Source organism: Coffea eugenioides, chromosome 8, assembly GCF_003713205.1.
Source record: "Coffea eugenioides isolate CCC68of chromosome 8, Ceug_1.0, whole genome shotgun sequence".
Lineage (NCBI taxonomy): Eukaryota > Viridiplantae > Streptophyta > Magnoliopsida > Gentianales > Rubiaceae > Coffea > Coffea eugenioides.
This window is the reverse complement of record NC_040042.1, coordinates 38,465,975-38,488,857: the sequence shown is the minus strand read 5'-3', so window position 1 is coordinate 38,488,857 and position 22,883 is coordinate 38,465,975. Positions and strand designations below refer to the sequence as shown.

At 36.9% G+C, this 22,883-nt stretch overlaps 2 protein-coding genes across 3 annotated transcripts; both read left to right on the top strand.

The window, feature by feature from the left end:
• The first annotated feature begins 5,337 nt into the window (after positions 1-5,337).
• On the top strand, positions 5,338-12,205 carry LOC113780715. The gene is made up of 4 exons (XM_027326493.1): positions 5,338-5,529; positions 5,640-5,850; positions 6,811-11,735; positions 12,113-12,205. The coding sequence occupies exons 1-4, from the start codon at positions 5,338-5,340 to the stop codon at positions 12,203-12,205; spliced, it is 5,421 nt and encodes a 1,806-aa protein (XP_027182294.1).
• A 3,151-nt stretch (positions 12,206-15,356) lies between these two features.
• Positions 15,357-19,532, top strand: LOC113781216 (putative receptor-like protein kinase At3g47110). Of its 2 annotated transcripts, XM_027327106.1 has the most exons (4): positions 15,357-17,797; positions 17,888-17,975; positions 18,771-19,186; positions 19,336-19,532. In XM_027327106.1, exons 1-3 carry the CDS (start codon positions 15,386-15,388, stop codon positions 19,181-19,183), a joined length of 2,913 nt encoding a protein of 970 aa, XP_027182907.1. In that variant the 5' UTR covers positions 15,357-15,385; the 3' UTR covers positions 19,184-19,186; positions 19,336-19,532. The 2 variants fall into 2 exon arrangements, with proteins under 2 accessions (XP_027182907.1, XP_027182906.1); XM_027327105.1 differs by having other exon boundaries at positions 15,357-17,975.
• Positions 19,533-22,883: the final 3,351 nt, after the last annotated feature.

Here is a 22,883-nt window from a genome sequence, read left to right as displayed (position 1 = left end):
TCTACTCTAGGTCAGTTTGGAAAGTATATTTTTTTGGATGTTTATATAAAATTTTATTGTAACTTATTATTACGCCAGTAGAAAAACTTGTATGTTTTCAGGGTTTGGAAAAATTAAAAACTTTTCTTTTTTCTTTTTCCTTTTCTTTCTTTCTGTTTTTTTTTTCCTTTCTCCTCCACACTAGATCAGCTTCTTCTACCTTTCAATTGCCAGTAGCTATCCCTCTTTTTTTTCCCCCTTCTCTCTCTCTTTCCTCCCCCCCCCCTCACCCCTCTCATTCTCAGTCTTTCCTATCTCTTTCCTTATTTCTTTCTCCCCCCTCCCTTTCCCTCCTCTGGTCGCTCATTATTAAGACTGACAATGGGTCGGTTTGGATCTGGACCCAATAATTTTTTTCAGATATGGGTTGAGAAATAATTTCGATACCCGAATCTGGACCTGTGCCTATTTATTCTAACAAAAAAAAAAAAACGGATCGGATATAGAATATAAGATTATGACTCGTATTTGACTCGGATCCGAACAATACATTAATAATTATAAAATATAAATATTTTTAAATACATTCTTTTACTAAATTAACAAATTAATTTTTAATCGAATTAACCAAATTACCTGTATCCCATATGAAGCATCTAAGAAATTAGGATTTGAAAGAGGCAAACTTGTTTGGCTATAAATGTATTCATCATAAGTTGCATATAAGTGCTTTTTTGCTAAATATCCTGGAATCATGTTGGGTTTTTTTTGCTAACATGAATAAAATAAAATGAATTATATATGTTGGGTCATTTCTTTTCGGGTAGATCCGGATCCAACCCGGGACTCGTCGAACCCGAATCCGAAATTCTAAGCACAAGACCCGTCGAGTATATGGATCGGATCTGAATCTAGTACATTAAAATGATTTTTGGATCTGAAATTTTCAATTCCGACCCAAACCGTTGACAAGTATACTCATCATGCGGCCAACTCTAATCATGTGGCTAGACTCCCTCCTTTGGTCACTCATCATGCAACTAGCTCTGGTCAAGTGGCCAAAGAGAGAAGGGTGAGAAAGAGAAGGGGAAAGAGGAATGAGAAGGGGAAAGAGGAAGGAGAAAGGGGACGGAAAGAGAAAAAGGGCCAAAAAAAAAAAAGAAAGGAAGGGTGCACCAGCACCAGTGCAGCGCCGACATCACCAGTGAGAGAGGTGAGAGAAGCAAGTTGAGATGGGAGGGGTAGTGGTAAAAGAGAAAAATGGTGTGTATTTTTTATATTTGGGATGCATATTTTACAAATTTTGGGGTGTTTTCAAAATTACTGTAGAAAAAATTGTTAAAAAATTTATCTAATAAAAATCCGCTAAAAACACGCTTTCAATCATACCACTAAATATCTTTCCTATTACACTTAATAAAGTATAATCCGTATGCCATATTACTATTTTAATATCGTGTCTTTTATTACATATTTTTTTACTGATTACACTCTACAAAATATAATAGTATGGACTTACAATCATATCACATATTTATATTAATAATTCACAATACATATCCCATAAATTTGAATGCTTTTAAATTTGTCAAATGACCCACAACCAATCTATTCTATGTGTAATGATCACGATGCACATCAAAACTATGCTATTATCACTACTGTACTCCAACTATGAGATAGGGTATAATGCTGGGTGTAATAAGCCCATTGTGAAGGAAAAATCATAAAAAAGTCCCCATAAGGTTTGTGGTGTTTTGTATTTTACCCCATAACATTATTTTTTTTTATATTTTATCTCCTCTATTAGTCCATCTCAACTAGGCCTGTCAACGGGTCGGGTCTAGACCCGGATCCGGACCGGATCCGTGAAATTATTGCGGGTATGGGTAGGAATTTAATTCCGTTTCCCGGATCCGGATCCGGATCCGTTTTGTGTCAAACAAAAAACGGGTCGGATACGGAATATAGTATTCCGACCCGTATTAGACCCGGATCCGGATATAAATGAATTAATAATTTAAAAAATATATATTTATCAATATAATTTGATTAGGGTGATGTATTTTAATAAAGTTAATTTGATTTCTTTTCTTATTTGGTTTTTTCTTTGCATTAGTTAGAAATTAGTTTACAAATATATTTTGTTCTCATTTTTATTAGAAATTATAAATTTTGGTAAATTTGTTCGGGTAGACCCGGATTCGAATCCGGGACCCACCGGATCCGGATCCGAAACATAGAATAAAAGACCCGTCGGGTAAACGGATCGGATCCGGATCCGGCATAGTAATTCGGGTCCGGGTCCGGAATAATGAATTCCGGCCCGGACCCGGCCCGTTGACAGCCCTAATCTCAACAAATGATTTGTTGAAACATTAAACTAGACGAAAATACCCCCATTTAAACAGTTAAAATTTTCAATGAAAATGCCCCCGTCTATTATTTATAAAGAAATATTTCCTTCAAGATCATAAATATTTTGTTATCATTTCCTCATTGATCAGAGTCTTTAAACTTTCAAGTGCTACATTTGTAGCCGGAAAAGGGAAAAAATGTCTCAAACTTCTTCAAATTAATTTTGTTATTCTTTCTCTAGATATTATTGTTTATCACAACATCTAAAAGAACCAAATCAAAAAACTGTGGATGTGGTAAAATAATACCCTTAAAAAGATCATAGATACCGAAAAATTTCGAAAGGAGATTTCTTGAATGTTCAAATTATAAGATATAATTTGTACGATAAATTAATGTTTTTTTTAACTTTTAGATAGAATAATTTGACAAAGCAAATTTTTTTTTTGAATCATCAAGTTTATGATTTTCTTATTTTTCTTTGCAAAAATACGTTAGCAAGGGCATGCTTTTTCCTTCCAAGGAGGGTATTTTTGGGAAAAAAGTATTGCCAAATCCGAACTGATAGGCAATTTTATCTATCCATTATTGTACAAGACATACCATTGTCGTTTACTTGTTAATCGTCACTATAGTTACTACTTGAGTGCTTTGACTACCAGTCAAACGGATCAAGTGCCAATAAAATAACGTCTGGGCGTAAATTGCAAAATACAAAACACATGGGACTATCGTGAATTTTCCCATTGTGGATGCCTACTCCAGTAAACAACAAATGCATGAAAGGAAGCACAAGCATCCACCGTACCGTATCTATCTTTCCTATTCTAACTGTTGATGTGATCGACTGAATACCGATGGGACTTTGCATGTCTGTATTGATATAATTACTAGTGAACTATATAGCACAGCCTATAGCTAGGATACTGCGTTGAAGAAAATGCAGGAAGGCATTCATTAGGGAGGAAAAAAAGTGGGGATTCAATTTTCCGTTCTTATCTCTGGTTGTACCGAGTTTCTACTAGTACTACCTGCTTTTTAGCTGCTCCAGCCTCCAGGTTGTTTTGTGGTGGTCTTCTTTTGACCGGTAAAATTGAAAGCTCTTTCCCGTTTACTTGTGTGTGTTTTTTCTTCTGCTTCTTTTTGGTAGTGGATTGTCTTCTTTTTTTTTTTCCCTCAAAAAGAGAGAGCATTTTTTAGTCTAAGATATCCTTGGTGGTCATATGTTAGTGTCGAGATTCTTCAATGATCGTTAATATATGCTTCATCTATGGCTATTGATTCTTTTTCTTCTATATTCTTGTGAATCTTGTTGTTTCTCGTTGGTTCTGCATCCAGCTTTATCATGCATGCAAGTGCTTTTTTGTGGTGCGTCTGTGTATCATTTTTGCCTTTTCCCCTTTGCCATTAAAATAGACAGCATTGTCAGATAGCAACAGCATGATAATACAAGCTGTCTTCTGTTACTTTTTGTTTTTGAACTTAATAGATCCTAGTCGGGCGTCGAGGCCTTGTACGACTGTCGTCTGAGTAATTCCTGTGGGAAGATTGATCTTGTTTCTTGAGTTTAGTGCCATATTTGGTGTAACAAAAAGTCCACATTACCAATATTAATTCAGTGGATCTTTCATCTGCATGTTGAACTCCTCTAATGCATTGTCAAATGACAGATTTTAACTGGATTTACCTTCTGTTTCCTTATTATGTTAAGACTTGGGTGATTGCACTCTCTTGTCTATGTGTTTACGAAAGTATGCTTATTACATTCTCTTATTCGTATCTTGGAAAAATATGCTTGTTTATATTTGGTTGATTTGTTAGACTTAAAACATGCTCGTTTGTATTTATAACTGTAGTTGTGTTCTGGTTTCTTGTTATGTTAGATTTGGCTGACTAAGGGCTGTTTAATCGGCTTTTGGCAATGGCAAATCTAAATTGACTATGGTTCTATGAAATGGGACGGTCAAAATTTTTAGGAATTATAAATAAAGGTTCAGAAAAATCGGTACGCTTGTTTATATCTTTACCAAAACTACATTCTCTTGCCTTTTGACCTGGCTTTTTAATATTTTACTATCTCTGCATTGAAATAACTTGAACATCAGACAGACATGAGTCGTACTGGCTAGCTTCTTCTGCCTTAGTTTTCTTCACTTACTATCAACTGTTGGTGGTGATAGCTTTATAGTATGTACTTCTCATTCATGTTCTTTATTTATATAACTAATTTCCATTGCTCAAAATCCTAGGCATTAGCTGACCCTCGTTGGTATTGTAATACTCCTGATTTGGTGCCAGCTACAAATCCATATGATGAAATTCTCATGGTCTGTATAACTGTGCAACCATCATTAACACCACCAGTTTCATTCTTTTAGATAGGAGAGTCCTTTTTAGATACCAACATGCACGTCTCCTACTGAGCAATTTGTTGCAAGATTCTCTTATAAAAAACTTTTGTTTGAAAGACTTACTGATATCTTGATCCTTTACTTCATTTATGCATGAAGTGATGCTGACTGTTTACATGTTTTTATTTTCACAAGCAAATGCTTTAGAAACACCAAAATCATGACCCCAGATGGTGCCTAGTTCTAAAGCGTCTTTATTGAGAACCACTTCTAGTGATTTAAGAACAAGTCATAAATAGCATTACATTGCTGTGAACTAGTATTTTTCCAGTTAATCAAGCCTGAGAGTTGACATAACTTGTATCCAAATCGAAGTATGTTACACCGAAGCATTGATACTCTTGCATTGTTGACCTTAAGTCTAATCTTCACTTGGTTGATCTAAAGTATAATCTTCATTTGGGTGATAGGCATTTCAAATAATGTCAACTACCAGGAACCCGCTTCTTCATCATTACGGCCTTTGATGCTGTTACCTGGTTTGCTATGTGCTTTGGGCAAATGGTTACCTTACTATCTTCATAAAAAATTAGTGGAATTTAGGTCATTTGAAAGATTCGGTGTTAGGTTGAAGAGAAGAAGTTAGGCAATGGAAAGAGTTCGACCATATATTTCAAAAACTGAGGCTGCAAGGAGACATGTGGAGGATATCAGGAGGAACAAGTTCTCTATTGGTGCAAAGGTCCCAAATCCTTTGATGAAAGACCTCCACAATGCTGTTGCAGGCCTTTCATCGGAGCTTTACACCAAGGATATCCATTTCTTGAAAGAACTAATTCAGGTCCCATCTTTTCCCTAATTCCGCTTTGTTTGGATTCAGGCATAGATGTACCATATTCTGTCATATTACAAATAGCAATTCTAATACTGCATACTTGTTTCTCATGCTAGAATGCTGAGGACAATGAGTACTTAGAAGCAGTTGGACCAAAGCTTGAATTTGTTATGACAACAAAGGACATAACAGGTGTTGGTGCTCAAGCCACATTGTTGGTATTTAACAATGAGCTTGGGTTTTCAAAAGCCAATATCGATGCTCTTTGCAGTATTGGCCAGTCCACCAAGAAGGGCAAGAGACGGCAGGGCTACATTGGGGAGAAAGGTAACAGAGGTTTCATTATTTCTGTGCCCTTCCTTCCTTAGCCAAGCCTAAAAAATACAATTTTTTTTTCAATTTCAAGTCCAGTCAACTATATCTTGATTAAGCACTCTTTTTTCTGAGTATTATTCTGTAATAGTTGCATATAAGTTCTTGCTGTCGTGGAGACAAGGGCTATGTATGAAGTTTTTTGCTCACTTGTTTTTGGGCAAGTATAGTATACATGGTGCAATGAATTTATTTATTCATGTTTTTTGGGTACAAACTCATACAAGACTTAACTGGGTAATTCTCTGTAGCAAAACAAACCTACCAAAGACACCTATTACTCTAGAACTGAATAGAGGTAGTAGTCTAGGGTGATATATCTCATGCAACTTGTTAACTGAAAGTACTGCTCTGGTTTAGAAGCTCCGCCATTTTCATTAAATCAAAATGAAAATTTACTGAAATAGCATTTTGATCGCAATTGCATGTCATAATTTTTGAATGGAGGACATTTAGGTATTCGACTATGCTAATTAATGAGTATAAGGGGAATTATTTTTGCTGATCATAGTCAAATATAAATTGCTGTTCGAAAAAGATAAGTTGATTTGAGATGAAACTGTTGCCTGAAATGGTTAGTTTATGTCAGAGGATTTCTGTTCATACATATTATCAATGGTTCATTTGTGCCCCCCCTTAAAAAAATTCTTAGTTTGTAACCTCTGATTCCATACGAAGACTATCTTGTCTTATAAGTAAAAGCAGTAGGATTGTTTACTGTTCTGTCTAGCATCTCATTGCTGGTTGAATTTTTCAATTTCACGCTTTAGGTGTTGTGTGGACAGGTCTTGCCATCTAGGAACTGTAAAATGGTTTGAAGTATAGTGCATCAAAAGAGTTCTGCTTAATGCATGTCTGCCTAGTTGCTATATTTTAACATTTCAAGTCCTCCTAATTGCGATTTAAAACTCGCAGGAATTGGCTTTAAAAGTGTGTTTCTTGTGAGTGCCCAACCATTCATTTTTAGCAATGGGTATCGAATATGCTTCAAGGAATTTCCAGATGGGGATTGTGGAATAGGTTATATTGTTCCTGAGTGGGTGACGACCAGACCATCTATCCAAGATCTTCAGAGTGTTTACAAAAGTAGCATCGTTCTGCCCACCACGACAATTGTCCTCCCTCTGAAAGCTGAAAAGGCTGAAACTGTGAAAAAGGAGCTATCACAAATCCAGCCTGAAGTCCTTCTCTTCTTGCAGAAGATAAAGCAGTTAGCTGTCTGGGAAGATGGTATACTGTCTTCGAGGAACTCACTTTCTGCAGTTTCCATTTCAAGTGAAACTAGTCTTGTCCCTGCAAGAGGTCAAGTTGCAGACTCCCGACTACTTCATATATCTGTTCAAGAAAAACATGACAACAGTACATCCAAGACCAGATGCTCTTATTACATACATAGGCAAGCCTTCCCAGTCAAACCTGCTTGCATTGTGGAACAAAGGAAGGATGTAAAGCAGTGGATGATATCTCTGGCTTTCCCTTTGGGTGAAAGGCTGAAAAGAGGAACTTCCTCTGTTGGAATCTTTGCATTTCTGCCGACATCCATGGTGACCAACTTCCCCTTCATGATTCAATCCGATTTTATACTTGCATCTTCAAGAGAGGCAATACTTGTTGACAACAAGTGGAATTTGGGAATCCTGGAGCAAGTTCCATCAACATTTGTTGGAGCACTAATTACTTGTATCAAATCTGCTGAAATCATTAAGCTGCTTCCAGTGCATTGTGCGCTTAATCTTTTGCCTGCAAAAGAATCCCCGTTTGAAGAACTTAATAAAGTTAGAGAGTGTATCAAATTCATGGTCCAATCAGAATGCATTGTTCTTTATGAGTCATTTCTGGATGAGCCAAAGGTATTCTGTCGTCCAACTGATGTTCTTAGGATCTTACCGAAGTTCCGAAATATCTTGACCCGCATCAAAGAAGACAAAATACCTCTTAATGCTGTTTCTTCTCAACGGAAGTTTGTTTTACACAATCTTCTTGATAACAAGATGTACGATGAACTTCTGAATTTTTTGGGTGTACCATCAGCACATTGCAGTTATGATTGGTATGGAAAATGCATTAAAACTTGTAACCTTTTATGCCGAGCTTCACCAGATGTGTACATGGATCTTCTTAGCTTTCTTGCTGAGTACTGGGAATATATGCCTCTTAAGTCTGTTGATTGTCTTCCTCTACTGAAGTACATTATTTGGAATGGGGATGTCTTATCTTGCAGTGTTGCACAAATTAAACAAGAATCCTTGAAAATTCATCTTGTTTGGTCATCTGAAGAGCATGCTTGGCTGAGCAAATGGAACCTCGAACTAGGTTGCCCTAATGACTTGTTTTTCTGTCCTGATTTCATGGCAACTGCACTCCTGAAAGATGAGAAACACAATTTTTTGAAGAGATGGCTGACTTCTGCATTGGGTGTTGTCATTACTGATGCATTTAGCTATGCTTTGGAAGTGGTTGGCTTTATTAGAAGAACAAAAGATCCAGATGTTGCGATTTTGTTTGCTCATTTTGTATATCATAGTTTTATGAAGAAATACCTTGGTTCGCATAATATTTCCAAAGTTCTGCTGGCTATGCCTATAGTTGATAAATCCGGATATGTGAGCCTTTGTTCTAGGAGTCTAGTACCTGCATATATGGGGACGTGGGTGAAGCTGTTTGGTTTGGCTAACCCATTCAGTGTTGGTTATGAGACTAGTAACAAGAAGTCAATAGAACAACATGAGGTTCTTCATCATGCCAATGGTGGAGATAATAGTTCTTACTGTGGAAAGTATGCTGAGCTTGGAGATAGTTATTTAGAGGCTGCAGAGTTTGCTGGTCTCATTACTCCTGAAAAGGAGCTCTTCAACTTTCTTGTGATGCACGTCAAAGCTATAGACTTGCCTCATATACTACCTCCTGATGATGCTCTGCAAGTAGCTTCTACTCTACTGACAAGTGAACAATCTCTGTTGCTTCTGGATTGGATCAAGAAATTGAGATCCCAGCAATGTCAAATAAATGGATGGCCCAAGAAATACGAGATACCTCGAAGATTTATTGAAAGTATTAGGAGTGGAAAATGGATGAAAACATGCTCCGGCATTAGCTCTCCCTTACATTGCTATCTTTATGGCGGAAATGAAAACGCTGTTTTACTGGAGCTGGGAAAAGCTCTCAATGTCTTGTCAGCTATTGATGAAGTGTACTTTTCACATGCGGTACGATCATTCATGGATGAGCTGGTATTCATTGGTGTAAAAATTGGGAGTGAGAATATGTTTCAACTTATTACTGATCATCTGAAGCCTTTGCTTTCCTCTAAAATGAGTAGCAAATTGGCAGTTTTAATTTTGGGCTTCATTAGGTACTCCAGGGAAAACAATAAGCTTGATGGGAACATGAAGAAATCTCTGCAAGAGGGAAAATGGCTTAAGACTCTTCGAGGTTATGCATCTCCTGTTGGATCTGTACTCCTAACTTCTGCTGAAGAAAAGGCTGTTGCACAAATTTCAAATTTGAAGATTGTTTGTAGACCTAAATATGGGGTCAAACTTGCTTCTTTCCTGGATGAACTGAAGTTTCTGGGTGTCACTGTGGATTTGGAAGAAGTCTATAAGCTGATTCCTAAGCATTTGAGATTTCCAGATAATTTATCTAGTTTGACTAAGGATTCTGTGCTCCTGTTGCTTAAGTGCATGCAATTCACAGGTGCTGATGCTTTTGAGTCTACACGACATGTCTTTAGCCAATGTTGGATGAAGACGACATCTGGCTTTAGATGCCCCTCGGAATCTGTATTATTTGATCCTATGTGGGATCACTTGCTCAAAGTGGTTTCTTTACCCATTATCGATGAATCATACTATGGAAGCAGGATTAGATCTTACAAGGAAGAACTCGAGGCAATTGCTGTGATTGTAAATCTTGATTCAGCAAGCAAGCTAGTCGTTGATAAACTCAAGTTGCTGATAGCTTCAAGTGGTCTGATTGGCACCAAGGTGATCTCACTTTTGAATTTTCTGAAGTGTGCCAAGAATGAAATGCCTTGTCTGGTATCCGCTATTGTTAGTTGCTTGTTAGAAGAAATGTGGCTGAAAACTAACAATGGCTATAGCTACACTTCACATGCTATCTTGTTTAACTGCGAATGGGCAACTGTTTCCCAGTTAGTGAACCTTCCTGTTATCGATGAGACTTTTTATGGAGATGAAATCTACAATTTCAAGGAGGAGCTGAAGATGCTGGGTGTTGTGGTCAATTTCAATAATGGTATCCCCATCATTGTACGTGGGCTGAAGCTACCGGAAGATCCATCACTTGTTACAGTTGACATGTTCTTGTCATTACTTCATTGTGTAGCCTCACTTAAAAGTGATAATTCTTCTGACCAGTCTCTACTTGAAGATCTACTCAAAAAATTGAGAGCGGCTAGATGGTTGAAGACCCATTTAGGCTACAGATTGCCCCAGGAAGCTCTTCTTTATGATCTGGACTGGGAGGGCCATCTAAAGTTACTTGATGGGCCATTCTTGGATCAAAGTTTCTACAGGAATCTTGATTGTGTGGAAATGGATGCTCTGAGGATGATTGGTGTTAAGACAGGTCCACAAGAAGTTTGCAATTGGTTTTTCCAAAATTTTACTTCTCTAGTTCAGACTTGTCAGGTAAAGAGAATCTATAAATTCATGTATAAGTACCACTGGACTCCAAATTCTGAAGATAATGTGACATGTCAGTTGTGGGTCCCTGATGATCATGTTGATGTTTGTGGGATGTGGTTGGATACTGTGACATATCAGTGGCGGATTATCTCTGATCATCATATTAAAGACGGTGGTAGATGGGTGGATAATCATGATTGCGTAATTTCTGATGATTGCAACTTATTTGCTCATCGGTTACATGTTCTTGATAAGTTGTATGAGATGGAGTTGCTGAACTTTTTGTCCTCAGCATTTTCTGTCGCTTGGTGTCCTACCCTTGACAAATATATGGACCTTTGGAAATTTTGGTTGGAAAGTAATCACCAAGTGACTTCTGTGGAGTTGAAATCGTTTTGGGGATACATATTGAGAAACTGGGATGACTCTACTCTGGAGATCCTTGAGAGAAACATAAATGCTTTTCCTGCAGTTGATGTCTCAGGGGGAATCCAGTTGGTGGACAGAGGAGAAGTTTTCATTGCTGATGACTTGCAGCTTAAGAAGTCATTCAAAGAGTCTAGCAAGAGGCCACTATTTATTTGGTTTCCCCAAGATGATTTGAATTTTCAAAACCGACTATCTGAAATTTACTGCTGTCTTGGTGTTCAAAAACTTTCAGAATCTGTTGAATGTTTGGTGAATGGCGATTTTCATCAGATGGATCCTGAGGACAATATAATTGGGAAACTGTTAGTCAAAATAGTTATGGGCTTTTTGGCAAGTCGAATTAACATGCCATTAGGTGCAAGGCTGAGGAAGGCTAAGTCTCTCCTTGATCTCCCCATCTTTGGAACTGATAAGCCTTTGGAGGTTACATATTCTTTACAAGTACCTTCATCAGGACCAGAAGTGCATGTCGGCATCTATAAGAAGGTCTTCTGGGACAGAAACTCAAAGAGACTGCTTATTCATACACCCAGTTGGAGCGGTGGCCAAAAAGACATTCAACTGGTGACTGATTATGCCAGAGCAATATCAGAGGTCGTTTTATCCAATTGCTCGGGTCATGTGGACTTGTGCCATATAATTAAGTTGGGCTTTGCATTTGGGTTCCAAGAGAATGAGATTGATGAATTGCTGATGATAGAAAATCTTGCTGTGTCTTCCGAGGACACAGACTTCATTGACCATGTATTTCCACCCATTAAGGTCCTTCCTCTTGACAAGCTTATAATGCCATGTACACCAAACACCAACGTTTCCAAGAGCAAACCAACTTCTCTTGGCAAAAGGAGTCGCCTGAACTAATACTTTTCTAGCTGCATCATTCTCGTATATGCAAGCAGCATAGCTTAAGGTAGATGTTTTCTGCTCATGGTGCTAGGAAGTAATAGAGTAGGAAGTATTCGTTGCATGTTTCTGCCCCAAAAGAAAGCAGAGCTGTTAAGTTTAGACATTTTATTTAGCGGATTATTATCAGATGCAATGTATCATGTCTTTGTTGCATTTTTTTTGTGCATTTGGATATCCTTGAATCAAACTCATGCAGGATCAATGACTCACTGTACATTACCATATTTTTGCAGAATTTAATAGCTTCAGTTATGGATTTTGCTTCGTTTGTCTGGATGATGTTTGGTGCTGTTTTTGGCTTACTGAAGATCCATGCAGACTCATAGTTTTGGTTTCTCTGAATCTACTTCCGTGAGCAGATAATGAACCCAGGTATTTGACCATACTGATTTTTCTTTTTCGTATTCAGTGTTTATTACTTGAGCTTCTTCCGAGAGATTTCTTGATAAATGCATGGTCACCAATTAGCAGCCCTTGCTTGTTTAGTGGTTGCCAACAGGGATCCTGGATTGGAAAAAACTTAATTTACTACATCTTTCGAAGCGAATCTGATAACCGAGAACATATTATACTTGCGTTTCTGCTTAGGATACCATCTGGTTGCTTCAGATGTTGTTATGCTACTTTGCCGAGTTCATTTCAAAGGAATTGCAATTTACTCCATGTATGATTGACATATCAAGTACCCAATCCTGAGACATCCTGGGATCTACATTTTGCCTGAACACTTGAAATTCTTAATAGTATATATGATAGCATATGTTTGCAGTTAGTGCTTGAGAGATGAAGTAAAACCAGATGCATGGAATTTGTTCAAGAGTACAATCACTGGCAATGCATTTAGTTCCTCACAATTACCTGAGGTTGCAAACTGTCAAATCTAGGATAAAGCAAAATCTATAAAGATTTTCTTTGGATGTTTTGCAGCTGATGGAAGGACTATCACAAATCTTGAGTGGAATCAAACTGCACAGGTTGTTGGCTGTGATGGGCAAACTGTAGAATCTGGAGGAATGACATCTTTTTGTGTTTTGTTGGACTGTAAAACGCTTCTAGCTTTATGGCCTGCCCTGTAATCTAACTTGGAGGATTTGTCCAGTGTCCTTTCTAAATTTGGATAATGCAGTGAATTTGTCTGACTTCTGCTGGGATGGACGGTAAAGTATTTGTGTAAAGGAAAATGCTGTGAAATCAGTAGTCAGGTAATAACTACCACTAAGTTGCTGTTGCATCTTTTAATTCTGATTAACCTTTTGATTGTCTGACAATTACACATTTTCTACTCGAAAATTTAGTCTATGCACCATAAAATACTATACACCATAAACATATTTTCCTGATTTATGTAAACTTAAACAAAACTATCTTTCACACGAGTCTTAGAGTTAAAAAATAAAAATATTCGAAACATGTAATGTTCAGAACTCCAGGAAAGAGTTGGTGAGCTGCAGAGTTACAGATCCTCAGAACGCAATTCTTAGCTTAATTTTCCATGAAACTTTCTTAAAGCTTACTTTGGATTTGAATTTAGACATCAAATGAGAGCACTCGTCTATAGTTTCCAATTAAAGTTTCTTAGTCTACAGTCTACTCAAAAGGAAAAAAAAGCACTGAGGAAGAGCCATTGCAATAATTTCAGAGCATGGAATCGACCTTCAAGTATCGACCCACAGATGTTTATGGGATCTTGTTGCTAGAGATGTTTACAAGAAGGAGGCCAACTGATCATACATTTATGGATGGATCCAAGAAACAACTGCAACCCCCCCCCCCCCCCCTTCCAAAAAAGAAAAAAAGATTTCATCCGACCTCACGAAATTAACTGAACTTGTTTCTGATTGATTTCGACTAATGTTCACATGCATGAAAGTGGAAAAAGGTTTGTCAGCGATAAACAGACCTTGATTTGTAGCTGCATGACGAAACAATGTGTATAACTAATGTAGCTAGCTAAATGCTTGATTGAATTAGATGTATTCAATAAAAATATCTCTAAGGCCATTATGATATTATGATGCATCTGTATCTTGCCGTAAAATCTTTCTGCTGTTGATGTCTACTACTGGAAGTCTGAATCTGCAGTTATATCTTTGTTAATGAACTCAAATTTTTCTAAACCACAACAGCTGCAGATTTTCCTTCGGATTTTTCCTGTTTTCAAATTAAACAAGAAATCTTGAAACTTCATCTAGTTTGGTCATCTAAATTACATGCTTGGCTTAGCGAATGGAACCTTGAATAGGGTTTGCCCAAACATGTTTTTCTGTCCTAGTTTCATGCCTAATGGAACCTTGAATAGGGTTTGCCCAAACATGTTTTTCTGTCCTAATATCATGCCTAACCTTAAAGAGATGGCTAACTCCTGCCGTGGATATCGTCCAAGATTACTTGCATGAGCAGCGGACAACCAACCTAGGTACTAGACCGTACTGGTTTTTCTTCATGGGGTTCAAAATCCGGTAGTTGAGCTCATTCTAAGAGATTTCTTGATAAGTGCAAGGTTGCCAATTCTGTTTGACCAGCCCTTGGTTGTCCATATGTGCCTAGTGCCAACAATGCTGCTCAATGTGAAGAAAATAAGTTCACTGGTTTCATCTGTTTCAAGGGAATCTAGTAACAAAGAATCTAGAATCCCTCTAAACTCCGACCGGGTGCTTCAACTGTTGAAACTACGAAAAGTTTATATATAACTTTTGAAATCATATGACGGTTATGTGAAAAAGAGAACTTATATTGCAGGGGCTAAAGTATAACATACTCTTAACAATATGCTACTAACACAACTCTGATCTCAAGAACAAAATGATACAGGGGAGAGAGAGAGATTGGGAAATGAAAAAACTAAAAAAAAAAAAAAAAAACTTAGACAAACAAATAACCAAGCTGATGGAAATACCTTCTGGATCATAAAAGAGAAGGAAAAAAGTAACACTATATAAACAATAAAGAGTTGAAAGAGAATCATAACAGGTGGATACAATTTGTAGTGTACATTGAGTCATAGTGCGTTTTTAGTACTTCAAGTTGGCACACAAATCACAAGTCAAATTCAGGTTGCCATGATGCCATCCAGTCCACCAGGCCTCGATTTCTTAGTGCATTTTGGGTGGTACTCTGATAGCAAACAAATGCTATATGGCAACATCAAGTGTGAGTTTACTAGAGTAAATGAACTTGTTTTATGGGCAGAAGACTTAGATAAGTAAGTCAACCACAACCAGGCATGTAGAGGCCACAGGTATGAAATTAAAGCAACATGGCGCAGACTGCATGTAGACCAATTGACTGATTAAGTCAACCCCAAGTCCTAGACACTTCACAAGACATAGGAGTAAAAGATCAGCTGCAAATACAACGCTCATTCTTCAAACAGAAGTAGAAACATGGAGCATCCAAGTTCCATTTCGTGGGAATTTTCAGCAGCAAAGATTTTGCTGCTGCTGCTGCTTCTCGTTGCCCGGAATTTGTCACCACATGCCTCAGCAGAAAGTGGAATATCTCAAAACATGACTGATCTACTTGCTTTGCAAGAGTTGAAGAGCCAGATATCTGGTGATCCAAATGGAGTTCTGAACTCGTGGAACCATTCCAAGCACCATTGCCAATGGCAAGGAGTCACATGTGATAAGCGACATCAGAGGGTCACAGCCTTAACTCTGTCAGGTATGGGCTTGTCTGGTACCATATCTCCTCATATAGGTAATCTTAGCTTCATGAAATCTATCCATCTTGGAGAAAATAAATTTCATGGTGGGATTCCCCAAGAAGTCGGTCTCCTGTTCCGTCTAAGATTTCTTAACATGTCCAATAACAACTTAAAAGGAGAAATTCCGGTTAACTTGAGCTGGTGCTCAGAGCTCAGAGTCGTAGACTTGATATCAAACCAGCTGGAAGGAAAAGTGCCAAATGAGCTTGGGTCTTTGAAGAAGCTTGTGGCCCTTTACCTTAATGAAAATAATTTGACAGGTGAGATTCCTCGGTCGCTTGGAAATGCATCTTCAATGACAGAACTTGCTCTCGCATACAATCACTTGAATGGGAATTTGCCAAAGGAGTTAGGCTTGCTTAAAAGCTTATCATGGATTATAGTCGGGGTAAATGGCTTGGTTGGTGACATCCCTTCCTCTGTTTTTAACATATCTACCCTGACATCCTTTGTAGCAGTGGAAAATATGCTCCACGGAATGCTACCAGCCAACATAGGCCTTACCTTACCAAATCTGGAAGAGTTGGAACTCGGTGGAAACCAATTCCATGGCAATATTCCAACTTCTATTACCAATGCCTCCAAGCTTCAATTCTTAGATTTGTCCCAAAACAAATTCGAGGGGCAAGTACCAACTAATCTAGGAGATTTACCAAATCTTCTGGGGTTAAATCTTGCAATGAATCTCCTAGGAAGTAACTCTGCTGGGGACTTGAGTTTTCTCCCATCTTTGACCAACTGCAGCAGGTTACATACACTTGACTTCCCTTTGAACCATTTTGGAGGTGAATTACCAAAGAACATCGGTAATCTCTCATTGCAACTCACCTATCTTCATATGGGATATAATAATATCTCAGGAACTATCCCTAAAGGATTTGGAAATCTTGTCAATCTAAACATATTGAGCATGACACAGAACTCCTTCACAGGAGGCATTCCAGGTGATTTTCCTAAATTGCAAAAGTTGCAGGCCTTGGACCTAGCAGAAAACAAGTTGTCGGGACAAATACTATCCACACTCTGCAACATTACCTCTCTATACTATGTTGGCTTATCCAAAAATAGCTTAGAAGGTAATATTACCCGTTTTCTTGAGAATTGCAAAAATCTAGGACAACTCTCCCTTTCCTGGAACAACTTCAATGGCAGCATATCTGCACATATCTTTGGCTCATACTTCTCACTAATTAGTCTAGACTTGTCTCATAACTCATTGATTGGTTCCTTGCCATCTGAAGTAGGAAAATTAAAAGGCCTCAATGAACTTGACATTTCCTACAACAAATTACATGGAGAAATTCCAGGAACACTAGGTGATTGTTCAAGCTTGGAGGAGCTTTACATGCAAGGCAACTTTTTCCAAGGAACAATTCCAATGCATTTGGCTTCTCTAAAGGGCATCCAAAAATTAGACCTTTCAAACAATAACTTGACTGGACCGATACCTCAAGGTCTAGAGAAACTTATGTTTCTGAAATATCTAAACATTTCTTTCAATGATCTTAACGGTGAGGTACCAACTGAAGGAGTTTTCAGGAATGCAAGCCAAATATCATTAGCTGGAAACAGGAAACTTTGTGGAGGAATTCCCCAACTACGGTTACCACCATGCATCACCAAAAGAAAGAAGAAAAGCAGGCATTTACTAATCATAGTTATATCTGTATTTTCCCCAGTGGCTCTGATTTCAATGATCTTGTTAGCATATATTATTGCATATAATAAAAAAGCCAGAAGACATGGGTCATCAAGCAAGCCTTCTATGGTTGACAAGCTCTTTAGAGTTTCTTATCACGAACTTCACCGTGCAACATCAGGATTTTCTCCAGAGAACCTAATCGGTTCAGGAAGTTTTGGACTTGTTTACAGAGGAAGGTTATATGAACATGGAGACAGGCTTATTGCTGTTAAAGTCCTTGACCTGCAAAAGAATGGGGCTTCCAAAAGCTTCAAGGCAGAGTGCAAAGCATTAAGAAACATCCGCCATCGAAATCTACTCCCTATCTTGAGCTACTGCTCCAGCATTGATTCCAAAGGTCTTGACTTCAAAGCTCTGGTCTATGAGTTTATGGGAAACGGAAATCTTGACTTGTGGTTGCATCCAGAGACAGCTGAAATGATGGGATCAAGAAATCTAAATCTCCACGAGAGATTAAATATTGCAATTGATGTTGCTTCTGCATTGAATTATCTTCACTACCAATGTGAGGTACCAATTGTTCATTGTGATTTGAAACCAAGTAATATCCTTTTGGATAATAACCTTGTTGCTCATGTGGGTGATTTTGGACTAGCAAAGCTTCTTGCTTCAACCACTGATAGTTCTTCAGTACAAGGAAGCAGCAGTGCTATAGCAGTAAAAGGATCCATGGGATACGTAGCTCCAGGTAATAAGTTTTCCTATTTTCAGTAACTAAAATCATATGGATTGTCAGTATTATATGTTTGTGAAATATTGACTTCATATCTTCAGGTACAGATGGTAGCTTATATACGTTATCTGTGATGTATAAAATACGGTAAAATAAGTAGTCAGGTAGCCAGTTACCAACTCCAATGCATCTAAAATCTAGCAACTTTTACTCAAAAAACCAACATGTGGACTTCAGTCACTTTACAGGTTACTCCAAACATTTGTTTTCCTGCTCTCAATTATGTTCACCTAAACTTACTAATTGTCAACATTACAACATTAGCAAGACTAAAGTGAGAAAGTTTGATGAAAAACACAATTTTCAAAGTTCAAGTTCTAGGAAAAAGTTATCATCATGGACAATTCTTTAGCTTAACATTCCATGACATATATTTCAAGATTACTTTTCATTAGACGTCAAATCAATACACATGATCTATACTTTGCACAATATCTATTCATTTCATGCATGCTCTATCATCTTACTTAATTATTTTGCAGGAAGAAATTTTAAAATTTTTTAAAACTTTTTTTTAAACTTGTTAATGAATGAGAAAACAACTAAAGAGTTCAATCAGTATTTTTTTTAATTCGTAAAGATTCTTGCTTTTCTTAAAAGATATTCATTATCTAAAAAATTTATAAGTTATAGCAACTTCTCCATATGTGCTTTTCATTCTTAGCTTGCAATTTCAGTGTACGGTTTACACAGACATTTATCTAAGAAAGGTGCAAGTTATAAATTCCTTTTCTGCTGCAATAATTTCAGAGTATGGAATGGGACTTCAAGTATCTACCCAAGGGGATGTTTACAGTTACGGGATTCTTTTGCTAGAGATGTTTACAGGAAAGAGGCCAACTGATGATATATTTATGGATGGATTGGACCTGCATAATTATGTTAAAATGGCCTTGCCTGATCAAGTTCTTGAGGTTGCGGACCCAATATTACTTCTTTCAAAACAAGGAGATGAAATTGAAGAAGAGTCTGCACAAGTGGGATTAGACAATGATGACAAGAAGATGGAATGCATCACTTCAATATTGAAGATTGGGGTCGAATGTTCAGCAACATCACCAAATGATCGCATGCATATGGGGGAGACAGTCAGAAAATTACATCGCATTAGAGATGGCTTTCTTGGTGCTAATCAAATAAACAAAGCAAATCTCGATATTTGACAGGTATGTATCCTGGATATCATTCTTCAACTTTTGATTGATCTGCCTGCTCAACTTTTTGGCTTTGCTGAATGATGGTAATTTTTTTGCTTATGTTCATAGCATGAAAGTGGAAATGAAGGGCACGTAATAATTAAAATCTTGATTTGCAGTTTCATGATAGTTGAATGATTCAGATATCAAACTAAAATTTCTGCTGAGGAGAGGAACAGATTGAAGAGACATTTAATACTTGTAAGCTGAGGTGATCGGATGCATCAATCAACAGAGTTCTGTAGGTGACTGTCAGCATATTGTTATATCATATTTCTTGATTTAAAACTATGAATTGTCTGTTTCACGGTTGAATCTTTACAAAGCCTTTTTAGATCACATAACTGTCAAAATTTTTTTTTTTTTTTCTGCTGAACCAATTAGTACTAACAGAAAGCAACTTGTTAGCTTAAAAGCTTTCACAGAATATGCAGATTGCTTTCAAGGAAATTTAAAACAAAAAAAAAAAAAGCTTTATGACTGCACACAGATTTAAATTATTTCCAGTAAATTTACAGCTGAATTACATGGTAGATAGAAATTAATTTTGTTATAGTTGAGCAAGTGAAAGCTCGAAAATAGTATAAATTTTTTGAAGATCCCTACGAGAAGAAATTCAACAGAAACATTTAAAAATCCCTACTCCCTCACCTTATTAGCTTCTGAATTCAATCCCAAAATTTTATCAAATTTATTCAATTCCTTACCCAAAAGAGTAAAAAAAAAAACACAAAGTTATAACTTTTTCATAAATTACACAGAAAACTCACTTCAAAAAACAAAACTGTTTTATGTACTCAACAAATTTTTTGGTTCATTTGTTGCGTTCCACCGTTGACTCTTTCAGATGACCACTAATCTTTTATTCGACCAAGCCCTCAACAAACATCACAACAGCCATCCTTTAATTCGAACTAAAGCCCTCTTAACAATTTATATAATTAAGGTCCTAATAAACAAAACTTGACATGGAAAATGCTAGCCCTCCCTAAATAATTCTATCCATAGTTTATTGCGGAATTGATAAATTCATTTCATTTAAAATTTAGCCTAATTTACTCCTTCCTAGTAAAGAAGAATGGGTGTGATGAGGCTAGAGTTGAAGTGAGTTCATCAGTTTCCCAATTATTCAGATTTTGATCACACCATCTTACCTTGTGAGTTGCCATAAGATACAACAAGGTAACTAATAAAGTTGCAGTACTCTAAAATCCATCAAATATCAATATGATCCATAAACATAATCGATATTTTCTTCCTTCAAGATGCTAACTATGACATAGTTAGCCTTCTAATAATGCTACCTGTCACACAGTTAGCCTGTCATAACACGCATTTCATCAATGCCAGCTACCATATATATAAGCAACTAGTCCTGTTAAAAGTAACATTACACAAGAATTCAACGATGTAGTATCCATTTGGATAGTGTATTATTTGAAATATTATTTGGAATAATTACTGTAGCACTTTATGTGATGTGATGTGATGTATGTGAGATAAAAAGGTGGGTTGGAAAATGTGTCTATGATGCAAGCGAAATATTATTTGGGATAATTGAGGTATCCAAACAAATAACAATTTTTTGCATTCATAATACATCAATAATATACATATGCTCGTGCCTTTTTAATATAAAAAATAGCTTTTAAAGTCATAAGAGGTTGACACTTTTTTTTTTAAAAAAAAAAGATTAAAAATACATGCATTACTTACCTTCACGAAGTGAGCTAGCATCCAGTTCAATATCAAATAGTCCAAATGGAAATCACCTACGCATAACAAAGTGCTTAATTAAATCTTAAAGACTTTTATCCATATAAATTATCATAACAAGGACCTCAAGCACTAGTCCTAAGTAATAACCTATAATAAATATCCTGCTTTTTTCCGTTATGACACAAGGATCAATTTTAAAAGTTCACCAATTCTTGTAGATATAGAACGAGGTTAAGATCTTTACATGTGCTTAGAAGTCCTTTGAGCCTAGTTTTCAACACTCAATTTCGGGTTTTCTACACAAAGATATGATGGATTTATTAAAGTAGTACAGAGCAGTCGGATCGTAACTGATTCAGCCAACTGGTCTGGTTCACTAATTGAACTAGCATTGGTTCGCCCTCAGCCTCCGGGTCGGTTTCTAATTGGCCCAAATGACCGGTTCTGCCCCTTAATTGATCCAAGGCCGGTTTCACACTGGTTTAACAGAGAAAAATCGAACTAAAACTCTATTTTCTTCTCCCCAATTCATTTTAACTCAATCTAATCATCTCCCAAGCCAAAAATCAACCCAGGACCATCATAATTAACCCAAAGCTCATTTTTAAACATCAACAACAAAACAAATATATCATCTTAAACCAAATGAAGAACCCATTAGATCTTAGAATTAACATACAATAATTCCAACTAATAATCCACCCAAGTTACCTATCAACGTAAAATATGATCAACCACCATAAATCCTAAATTTAAATATCAAAGGAAAATAAGCACTTAGTCAAAACTCAACATCCAAGCAAACCAACCAAAATCCACCACATCATAAGTCAATTTATCAACCAAATGCCCCAACCCGAATTAAACCATAAATAAACTAAAAAGAACAACTAACTTATCTTGACTAACTGACAAAGAAGGATATTTCTTGCACTTGCATTGGAATCCCTTAACTCTTACTTTGAGAATTTTAAGAGGAAATGCAAACCTTAAGAGGAAGAGAAAAAAAAAGAAGAAAAAGAATAAACTATTTGGTCGAAAGAAGAAAAGAAAGAGAAAGGAAGGCTTCTGCCACTGACAATTCAGAATTGTACAACAATTCTCTAATTTCTTAGCATTCCAATTTCCACCCTAAAAGTTTTATAATTGACACCAAAATCCTTATAGAAAATGCTTGGGTTACACTTTTGTTCAAGACAATTCCAACTACGTAAAACTCCCGATTGTTACCAAAAGAAAAAACAAAAACAGCTCTAATTCATTATTTCGTGCAAGAAATCAAATTCAGAGATGACAGATGTAAATACTGAACGAGAAAGTAAAAGCAGTTCGATTGGGAGACCACCATTTCTGCGGCCGTTATATCTCCCAAGCGGGCAGGTCCTCTTCTACTGTAGATTTCAAACTTCAATAGGGTACGACTCACTTCAATATTGAAGGTTGGGGGCCGAATATACAGAACATTACCAAACGATCCGATGCATGTAAATGAGATTGTCAGAAAATCACATCCCATCTGAGTAGTAGCTTTCTTGGTGCCAAAGTAACCCAGGCAATTCTCAAATTTTGAAAGATCTGCAACTTCTTTCTCTCGCATTGTTGTGTCGGAGCTAGCAAAGAAACAATTTTTTTTTTATTTTCCCTAAATCTGATTTCATTCGACCTCACGAAATTAAGCTCAACTTGTTTCTGATCGGTTTCTGCCACACAAGCATGGAAGTGGAAAAAGGTCTGTCAGGGATAAATAGACCTTGATTTGCAGCTGCATGACGAAACAATATGTAGCTATAGGCTTGATTGAATTAGATGCAGTCCATAAAAACATCTCTGGAGCCATTATGATATTATGATGTATCTGTATCTTGCCGTAAAATCTTTCAACTGGAAGTGTGAATTTGCAGTTATATCTTTATTAATGTGCATGCTTTTTAACTCCTATATTGCTTCA

Coding starts and splice junctions, on each gene's coding strand:
- LOC113781216 (XM_027327105.1), top strand. CDS start 15,386: ATGACTGATCTACTTGCTTTGCAAGAGTTGAAGAGCCAGATATCTGGT. Junction 17,976..18,770: donor CATGGGATACGTAGCTCCAG/GTAATAAGTTTT, acceptor CAATAATTTCAG/AGTATGGAATGGGACTTCAA.
- LOC113780715 (XM_027326493.1), top strand. CDS start 5,338: ATGGAAAGAGTTCGACCATATATTTCAAAAACTGAGGCTGCAAGGAGA. Junction 5,851..6,810: donor GGGCTACATTGGGGAGAAAG/GTAACAGAGGTT, acceptor TAAAACTCGCAG/GAATTGGCTTTAAAAGTGTG. Junction 11,736..12,112: donor ATGTATTTCCACCCATTAAG/GTCCTTCCTCTT, acceptor ATATTTTTGCAG/AATTTAATAGCTTCAGTTAT.